We start from the raw sequence: 10,304 nt of genomic DNA, 5'->3' as shown, positions 1-10,304 counted from the left end.
TAAAATGTGGGCCTCCTAATGAAAACCTCTCATTGGTACTCTAGCCTTGATTAATATATGAAACCCTCTCATTGGTACTCTGGCCCTGATTAATATATACCTTCGCAATCCCCTAAAAAAAACATCGATGTAAAGCGTATTCATTTCCATATTGTTGTAGGAAAGTAAAAACAAGAACAAATAATTTATCGCTAGAACCCAAAAAACAAAAAGAGAGAGAGAGAGAGAGGAAAATAGATGACATCTCTAGGGTACATGATACTAGACGTTAAGTTGTAGGCTTTAAAGGGTTCCTTTCTTTCCACAGATTTCTAACTGTTTTGCTGAATTACAGTAGAAAGAGTAAATCAAGAAATTAATGATTACATTCCATCTCAAACAAATTAAGTTTTTATTTGAAGGTGCTAATACTAAATTGAGATTTTGGAACAGGGGCTCTCCCCCCTCCCCTCCTCACATAGATAATAAGGTGAATAAACTACATAACCTCATGCTAATTTACTTAGATACAAAACCCACCATCTTGTCTCGTTGATATAAGAAGATATACAAGTTATCTTCAAAAAACAAAAACAAAAACAAAACAGAAGTGCATAGTCCCATCAATGGCTATAAACTCTAAACCCACACAAAATTCATTTGCAAAAACAAGGCAAAAGAATTAAAAAGAGATGCCCACAAAATGAAACAAGTAACAAGGAGATGCGGTTTGTTGAAGGAGACAGATCGAAGATGGTATATTTAGAGGGCTCGCCCTTTTATGATGTCCATGCTCATCTCACTCGGATCTGTAGCCTGCAACTCCACTTGAATGCCATCCAATTCTCTCTTGAATCTATCCTTGGAGCTAGCATAGAGCATCTTACTCCTTACCCTCGACGTATCAGGAGACCTACGCAACAAGAAACTATCAACATTAGTATCAAAACCAATATTCATTTGGATCTACAGAAACTACATGGGACTACGACTGCAGCTGCTCTAACTCAAGTTTCATAAATAGCCAGAGTATAATATGACAACACCAATGGTTGGTGATGACAATCGTTTCATATCTTTATTTTCATAGCAATTCTGTTGAGATGTTGAGGAAGTTATAGAGTTATAGTCCCACATCGGTTTCTTTCAGTCCTAAGGGCACTCTCAACCTAATGCCTAAAGGTTTTTAGGTTGGAACCTCCAACATGGTAGCAAAGCCCAGGTCACTTAGTTATCCTTCGTGTTTGAGGGCTGATGTCTTATATTCTGTGGACTGAATAGTAATGATGGTTAAAAGGGTTACAGGGAATTCTTTGTAAATACAAAGAGACGCGAGGAAGAGAGCTTGTAGCCCTTTCTTCATATTTACTGAAGACACTCCCAGGGATGTAGGCACCTTACCAAACCACATATCTCTTTAGGTTGTGGTTGCTTGATTTTTTTTTCCTTCTACTTCGTTTGTTTTCCGTATCAGTTTCCATACTTCCTAAATTGCCTGTCCATAATGCCAAGTATGTCTAAGCTACACATAAGAGGGAGTGTGGAAGTTACATAGTCCCACAGTCCCACATTGGTTTGTCCTGGTTCTTGATGCCTTCATATACTTAAGGAGCTCTCTTCACCTATTTTCTTAAGGTTTTGGAATGGACCACCAACAAATTCAAAACATTAGTTGATAATATAAAATGAAGTTCAATCCATGAAATCCAAAAAATGACCTTCAATTAAGTTGACTCCTCATGAAATGATAGGGAATGATATCTCATGCAGTTTCCAAAAATAATCTTTAATTCATGCAAGTATTGCATGAAATTTAATTTTGGGTTTTACTTTACCATGCAATGAAGAAAATCTTGCTTTTCTGGCAGTTCTCATCGGTAGTGAAATCAAAATCATAGACGGCGTAGCGGCACTCATCAGCAGGCAAGCTGGCGGAGAAATCCTCATAGCTCTCGTCTGGCTCGCCAAGCTTCTCCACCATCACCTGTTGGATTTTCTCCTCAATCTTGAAGACAATAAAACGATAGTTCCTCTTTGCTTTTAATTCCAAGAACTTCAGCTTACACTCATCATTCACCGCCATTCCAGATGCTGAATTCGACTGCACTTACAGAAACAATGAAGTACAAAAACAAATAAATATAAATATTGAAAGCCATGGATGGATGGCTTTATGAGGAATCCTTTCCAGTGCATGGGTTGAGTCTCTTCTGCTCAAAATTGCTGTAGTTAACAAATGGCAAGAAACCAGAGCCCATTCAGCTGAGAGACAGAGACACAAGATAATGGTACAATTTTGACCTGAAAAGATCTAGATGCAGTAAAGTCCAACCGATCTATCCATGAAGAATCCTTCAAGATTAAAAAGGATAGATAGGAATCCTTGCAAGAAACAATCTACTATTGGAAACCCAATTCCTAAAGGACCCTTATAAATTTATCTTTTGCTAGTTTTGTGGTTGAGTCCAAGGGAATTTATACATGAAGGATTCTTAAAGATTGAGAAGCTCAAGAAACAATCTAATGTAACAATTAAGAAAAGAAAACTGAAACAAGGATCATTGGAAAACCAATTCCAAAACAACCCTTATAAATTTCCTCCTAATAATTTTGTGGTGAGCAACTAATTTGTTGGATTAACATCCGATTACTGAAAAGGGTCTCTGAAAACCAAATTCTTTTGTTCTTAATTCTCATTCAAGACTTTTAACAAACACTATAGAAATGAAAGATAAAATTATGAAAACTATGTTTTTTTTTTTTTTCTCTTAAAATGAACATCAACACCATCACATTTGTAATGAGAGAAGCATTAAAACCAAAACATTGAAAAGAGGATACAGAGATTATAGAATAACAAGATAGGAAAACGAACCATGCTGTCCTCCAATGAGAGAAGACCCCCGCCTGGGTGAAATGAGAAGAGAGGAGGAAGAATGGAAAGAGAGAAAGAAATGGGACTTAGGGACAAGAGAGAAGAGAGAGATCCTTGAATTTGGGTGTTAATGAGAGGTGGGGTTTTTGAGGTGTGCTAAAAAAAAGGTTGGAAGCAGAGATCTTTTAGGGAAAAAACAAGGGTGAGAGAGAAAGAGAGAGAGACAGAGGAATTGACAAAGAGAGATCTCTCTATTAGTCGCTGGGCTGATCACGTCCACTATTAAAACTTTCTGGTTGCCACGTTTAGACACGTTGTGATGAGAAGGCTCAACTTCTGGTTTTTCTTCTTATTTTTGGTCGCAAATGTCGTTTGGTAGTTTTGAGTTTTGGGATTAATACAAACATATTTGTGGGTTTGAACACCCCCCCCCCCCCTCCCCATTTTTTAACCTTTTCTAATTGTAGACTTTATGGAACCTCTCTGTCCCTTTATCTCGCGAATTAGTTACAGAGAAGGATGGTTTATCCTGTGACATCAATTCTTATCTCCATTACATGCCCCAAATATCTGCAAGGATTAGGATTGAATTGGCCAATTTCGATTGTAATTCTGGTCGGGTTTTTCTGATCCTTTTCTAAAAACTAGGGTTAGGGTAGATTTCATCCGATTTCAATCAATTCCTAACAAATTTCGGCCAATCCAAATCGAAATCAGTTGGACTCAACCCAGACGAGGAATTATGGTTTCCAAAGGTCTTCCTTTGCTGTGTGCATTAGTAACGGGTGGGATGAGTGTCATAAATAAAAAATGGATGGTTTGGATCTTCAACTAATAGGAAGAATAAAGGACAGCTTCTAACGCAGCTGGCTTAAGACTAGTATCGTATAGAGCTTAGCCCAGGAAGTCTCAAGTTGGAGGCATCTTGTTCCTCATTTAGTCTAAGGTCTAATACCCCCTTCCCCCTAAACCCATAAAAAAAAATAATGATATGGGAAGTAATTTTTTTTTTTTTTTTGGTGAAATGATACGGGGAGTATTAATGACAGTCAAATCATGGGTTTTCTTTCTCTTAAATGGACGAAAATTTTCTTCTCTTTTCCCCCTTTTGGATCCAGTTTCTCTCCATCCATGGTGACAGAATATCTCTTTATCCACCCCAACTCCATTTTAACCCTCTCCTCGAGTTGGAAAATTATATTTGGGACCATGAAAATGAGGTACCAGAGTCGGTGAACCCAAGTCCAATCTTCTTAGGGTCACATCAACATTGTTGAAGAGATTCTGTCCTTATCAATGGGTGAATGAAAAATTAATCCAATCTTTTTTAAACTATGATGGATCAACCTTCGTTTATTTCAAATGAATTTGGATTGGCCAATTACAAGAATAGGTCTCTTATCAACTTAGAAGGTTTGGATTGGTTGTAGTCCTCAACTTGGAAGTTGGAACCCAAAAACCCTTAAATAAGGATTAGGTTATATAACATTGTTTTTAAAGGATTAGAAAACACAAACTACTTGCATATTCCTCTTATATTTTAGAAAGTTTTTATTTCTATTTTTACTTTTATTTCTAAAGGTGGCCAATTGGTAACAGGATCAATGAGCCCTGCAACTAGATTTGACAAATAATTAAAATCATGAACCAGAGAAAAGAGGACAGCTATTAGATGTTTGACCTCTTAACTTATTAGTTATAATGGGATATGAATTATGGACCTTTGGGCATCTAAGAGGTAGACCACAAAGTGGATGGACAGTTGGCAGGACGGCAAGCTTCATACGTAGTGTTACCTAATTATCTGTCCCTTTATATGTTTGGAGGTTCAAAATATCTTTGATCATTCAGAGGGTTTCATCCAAGAATAATGATAATCATTATACTAAAGGAATGGGTGAAGGAAAATTCGATTCCAATTTTTTCTAGGGGTGTCAATGGACCAGGCTAGGCCGGGCTTGCACTAAACCCTAACCCAATTTTAGGAGTCTTAACCTAAACCCAAGTCCAGCCCGGCTCTACCAGGGCCAAGCATACCCTCAACACAGCCTGATCCTGGCAGGGTTTTCCTAAGTCCGGCCTTGCCCTGTTGGCCCTAAATATCTTTGCGCATTAACTTGTGGAACTAACAAAGCCCACTCAGTCTACCCACTTAACAAAGCCCAAGCTATAAAAAAATATATATAATTTTTCAAAAACCGGTAGTCACTAGACTCAAACCTTTGACCAATTGGTCATGGTAGAGGAATTTTAACCATTGTACCAATAGTTTTGTATATTTTTTAAGGGAAAAAGATCTCTGTAGGGAGTGTGGCCTACGCCAGCACTCCCATGAGTCTATCTCTCTCCTCCCCATGTGAAAAGACATATGTGTCCCCTTGTTTTAAGGAGGAGAGAGACAGGCACATGGGAGTGCTGGCGTAGGCCACACTCCCGTACAGAAAACTATTTCCCATTTTTTAAATATATAGTATATAATACAGGGTTGGGTTGGCCCTGCCAGGGCCAATAAAAACTGAACCCAACCCGACCCTGTTCGGGCTTAAGGCGGGTTAGGACGGTTTCAGGTTGGCCAGGTTTTTTTGACACCCTTAATTTTTTCTTATTAAAATGTTGAAATTCACACAAGAATTCTCAAAAAAAGGAAAGCAAAAGAGTTCTTTTTTTTTTTTTGGATGGAGGGGGGTAACCATTTGGTAAGGTATTGGTAAAGAAAGAGAATATAGAAGAGTAAGACATATTTATAAAGGGATTTTTTTAGGGACAATTTCTTAGATCTGCGAAAGTGGTGAACTCTGACAGCGAGAGAGATGAGTGAGAGAAGGGAGGGCGTCGCACTGATAGAGGGAGGATTAGGAATCAATCAGGTCAGGTTAGATTAGGGTTGGGTGGGGTGAATCTAGGTTAGGTTAGGGGTGAGTGGATGAATCTATTGGATTCAATCTTGATCGGTCGATTAAAACCTGTCACGTGTCGCCTTCCCAGATGTGCATTGGACGTGCATCTGTGGATTGTGCACTTGATACGATAAAAAAACCCTAATTTGGCGGTGCACTGCAGTGTGGACCTGAGAGCTCAACACATGAAAGATGCGACATTCAACGGTGCCGAGTTCAAGAAAAAAAAAACTGCCTTGCATCGAGCTCGCACTATTGGATGAAGCTTCTTTCACGTGTCGAGCTTGGCCGCATTGCAGTGCACCACTAGATGTCCGCACTACAGAGAATTTTAATCCCATTCCAACCTCCTATATCCATAGTTTGAGGTATTGGATCGGATCGGTCAATTTTGGTCAGATCAGATCGGTATCGGCCAAGACCGATCCCAATACCGATCCAATCCAACTGTACGAACAAGGGTAAAAATGTAAAAAAAAAATGTTTTTTTTTATAAGAAAATAAGGACAAAAGTATCATATTTGCCCGAGTTTGGACGATCCCGATCTGTATTGGCCGATTCGATCCGATCCAGCCGATACCGAGATCAGGAACCATGCCTGTATCACTTTCTCGCTAATAAACTATATATATCCACCAAAAAAAACAGTAAGTTAGATTTGAGATGCCAAATCTTTGTGAAAAGGGCTTTTGAGGTGCCTTAGTAGGTTTGTCTTATTCCAAAATGATGTTATTTCCAAATTTGCCACTCTCAACTCCACTCCCACAGTCCCACCCCAACCCCACCTCCACTTACGGGTGTAAATGAATAGCCGAAATTCGTTTTCGTATCAGTGTCCGTATTCATTTAGCACTATCCGAATCTATTCAAAAGGTAAACGGATGCGGATACGGATAGGCTATAGCTATCCGAAAAGCTATATTTACATGTAAATGGATAAAATATTCAATCCGTATCCGTGTCTGTATCTGTTTAGCACTATCCGAATCCGTCCGATAGCTAATCGGATGCAGATGCGGATATAGCACTATCCGAGCCGAATCCGATCCGTTTACAGCCATGGCTCCACTCCCCAACCACAGCCTCGCCCCTACTTCCCTCGCCCTCCCTTGAAACACTCTCCCGCTCAGAGTAGTGACAACAACTTTATCCGTAACAAGGAAAGCCGAGTAGAACAACACCGAAGTAACCAATCATGCTCACGTCCGTCTCCTGCCTGTAGTGCTTCCATGAATTTCTTAGTTCCAAACCTTGCAATTGTTCCCATATTGGTCACTGAATGTTTAGTTGGCAACTCTAACGGCTCAAACCTGTGTTGGTCCGCCTTGAGCCCAAACATGATCTGGGTTGAGATACCTTGACCCTGAGGGCGGGTCAGAGTTGGAAATTTTCGATCCTGAGTTAGGTTTGGACCTGGTTGGGGTTGAAGCCACGGCCTAGCCTGATCCGATTCTGTCTTCTTCTTCCTTTTCTTTCTTCATGTTTTTATTATTATTTTTTTGTTCTTCTTTTTATTCCCAGCCAGACCAGCCCATACATCTCCCTCCCCCCCCCCCCCCCCATGGTCAGGGCCAATCAAGTTCAGCCCGGCCCGACCCTAAGGGCAAGTCAGAGTTAAATTTTTCTAGTCCCGAATCAGGGCCAGGTCGGATCTGGGCCTAGCTAAGGTGACTCAGGGTTGAACTGGGGTTTTAAAAGGCCCGACTCTATTGCAAACCTAGCTCCGAGATGATTCAAAATGAAATCAATGGAGACGGATCCCATATCCGATTCAGAGTTTTTAAATCTTTTTTTTGGTATAAGAGTTTTAAAATGTTAGGGCGTTAACCAATTGCCCAATTTTAACCAAAAAAAAAAAACAATTACCCAATCAAACAGTTAATCAGTTGGTTATAATTATTCACTCCATTATTTATATTATTTACGTATTATCTTTGTGGGCTAGGTTTAAATCATGGGCTTGCGTCGTAGTTGGTTCTGATTAGTGATCTGCTTTAATGGATCTATAATAGATATGGGTTGGGTTTTTCAACTTTAAATTGGTATTAGGAATCCTGTTCACATTTTCTAAATGGAGTAAACACTATCACATGGCCTTTTGTTGAGGGGCTTCTCAACAAGGCCAAGACGTCTAAGCAGTTTCATTGATAACTTTGTGAATATGTTATCCATATAATTATCTATTACCGTGAAAAGTTTTATGCCCAATCCACTATTTCCCCTTGGAGATATTTAGGTATGAAATTAGATTGTCATTTAAATATCGTCGTTTTAAATGTGAAAACGCATGGATAAAAATCTTAATATTATAGACGATAGATGAAAGATAGAACTTGAAACTTGAGACGTTGCTAATTCAATAAAAAATCATTTTCATCCAACAATTGGTTTGACCAAAACTGCTTCTTCAATAACTCAAAATGGTTAGTTAACTTTTTTAGGCCTATCGATAAGGACCACGTTGGAAGTCGATTTCTTTAAACATATGACCGAAGTAACATAAGAAGTGCAATCCTTGATGGCATGCAAAATATAATATAATTCCATTTGGCATTCCATGTTGCAAAAAGGAGATAAGGAAATGGGCATCACTAAAATATACTTTGCTAGCATATCACCCATGACTCCATGGGATACTAGTATAAGAATTTGGCCGATCAAAAGTTAATTTCTAGAGGACAAAAAAGATTGTTGAATGGGAGAGTTTTTCTTCACTCATGGTGGAGGAAAACTTTCTCCAACTTAGAGAATCGAGGGTCATAGTTAGTCTTCCCGTCTAGAGGAAATCCCAATAGTCGTCCCATCGAACAACAATAAAAGGTGGCGAATGAAGAGATTCTTCGTTCATCAAGAGGTGAAGGAAAACTTCATCCTTGCTAAAAAGAGGGATAAGCCTTATCTTTGGAAAATTATCGCCCCCAGTTTTATTGGGGATGCTGTGCGCATCGTGCGGCGCAGCACCGCCCATGTGTGCATAGTGGGCCCCACCGTGCACACATGGGCAGTCCTGCACCGCATGATGCGCACAGCACCTCCAGTAGTACTGGGGGCGATAAAGGTCCCTTATCTTTAGATATACCATTAAAATAGGGAGGAGGATTCCTTATGGAGGAATTTGGAAGTTACACCAATTGGTGTTTTGAAAAGGTATTATCCATGAGGGGCCCATATTTTTCGAGTGGATGACAGAATATAATATAAAATTTCTTAGGCCAAATGTTCTCTGTGCCAAGGAAGCAAGCTGTGCTCAGACACATGGGGGTGGGCAAAATGACCACCCTACCCCCTTGAATCGCAGGCCCATGTGCCTAGGCGCAGGCTACGCTACAGCATAGAAAACATCAACCCAAATTCTTATAAGAGTAAAACTACACATTGGCGGCATAACAATCTTTTCCCCTTAAACTAGGTCAAAATTAATTTCCCATGTGTTATAAATGGTAGCCAAATGAATCTCCTTCAATGCCATTACAAGAAATCCTTTTGCCTTCATTATATATATGGAAAATCAAGTTTTGACTGGGCTGAGTTGAGTCAAAATTTTTGAAAACTTGATCAAGAGTCATGTAGACTAGGTTATGGTAAAAAATGACACGATACGGTCATAAATCGTCCTAGTCAGATAAGACTTGGTACTTTTACTCGACTCATGACAAACTTGGTGAGTTTAGTTGTTTTTTAAAACTAATAAGCTGAGTCACTTAGTAACTAAGTAAAGTAAAAAAAGTAAATCACATTCTAAAACAATAAGAAACCCTCAACTCCTCGTCTCCCTTTTCTTGTTCATGGTATAAACTCAAAATGCATTGTATGACGTGATTCCTTGATATATATATATTTTTTGTATTTTTATAATTTTTTTTATTAAAATATACATACGTGTTGCATTAAAAATAAGAAAAAACATGACTTCCCTTGATCGAGTTTGACAAGGCCAAGTCATCAGATTCTTCTAAAAGACGAATCGAGTTAGAAAACCTAGTTTTCCAACTATGCTTCATTGTCCATATTTTTTCAATAGAAAAATAGAGAGAAAAAAAAAAAAAATGTAAATAAGCATGTAAGATATTAACTGAGTATCTGTATGGCATGTTTATAGGCTTAGTCAATTGCCCAAGACTCACACCACATGATAGCTCATTGGCATCGAAACTTTGCTTATTATCATTGTCAACCTTTAGTCATATTTTTTAACAAAAAAATAAAATGGCAGCGATCTTCCTCCCAAAAAAGAATTAGAAAAAATTACAAAAATTTCCAGCATCACTCTCAAAGTAGGAGGCAGTTTCCCTCCACCCATTGAGAAGGTGTTCCTTACCTTCATTAATGTGGTTGAATAGACACCTAGGGGCATGAACGACTTTGGTATAATAGGAGGTGGGGATGGTCATGACCCTAGATTTCCCTCACCTCAGATGAAAGAAAACAATGAGCAAACTCCAAGGTTGGACGAAATGGCTTATCTCTCAAGCAGGGAAAGAGGTGCTCTTAAAATCGTCCGCATTATCTATGAATAATTTCGCAGCATGCTACTTTTTTAGGCTTCCCACTC

General features: G+C 38.9%; 1 protein-coding gene across 1 annotated transcript; it reads right to left on the bottom strand.

Annotated features, from left to right (window-relative positions):
* Positions 1-507: 507 nt before the first annotated feature.
* Positions 508-3,010, bottom strand: LOC122670374 (actin-depolymerizing factor 10). The gene is made up of 3 exons (XM_043867223.1): positions 2,855-3,010; positions 1,815-2,080; positions 508-892 (listed from the first exon to the last, which is right to left on the bottom strand). Exons 1-3 carry the CDS (start codon positions 2,855-2,857, stop codon positions 742-744), a joined length of 420 nt encoding a protein of 139 aa, XP_043723158.1. The 5' UTR covers positions 2,858-3,010; the 3' UTR covers positions 508-741.
* Positions 3,011-10,304: the final 7,294 nt, after the last annotated feature.

This window comes from Telopea speciosissima, chromosome 1, assembly GCF_018873765.1.
Source record: "Telopea speciosissima isolate NSW1024214 ecotype Mountain lineage chromosome 1, Tspe_v1, whole genome shotgun sequence".
NCBI classification, from domain to species: Eukaryota; Viridiplantae; Streptophyta; class Magnoliopsida; order Proteales; family Proteaceae; genus Telopea; species Telopea speciosissima.
The sequence above is the reverse complement of the archived record's forward strand: the minus strand, read 5'-3'. Positions and strand labels throughout refer to the sequence as shown.

Coding starts and splice junctions, on each gene's coding strand:
- LOC122670374 (XM_043867223.1), bottom strand. Junction 893..1,814: donor AAGATTTTCTTCATTGCATG/GTAAAGTAAAAC, acceptor CTTGTTGCGTAG/GTCTCCTGATACGTCGAGGG.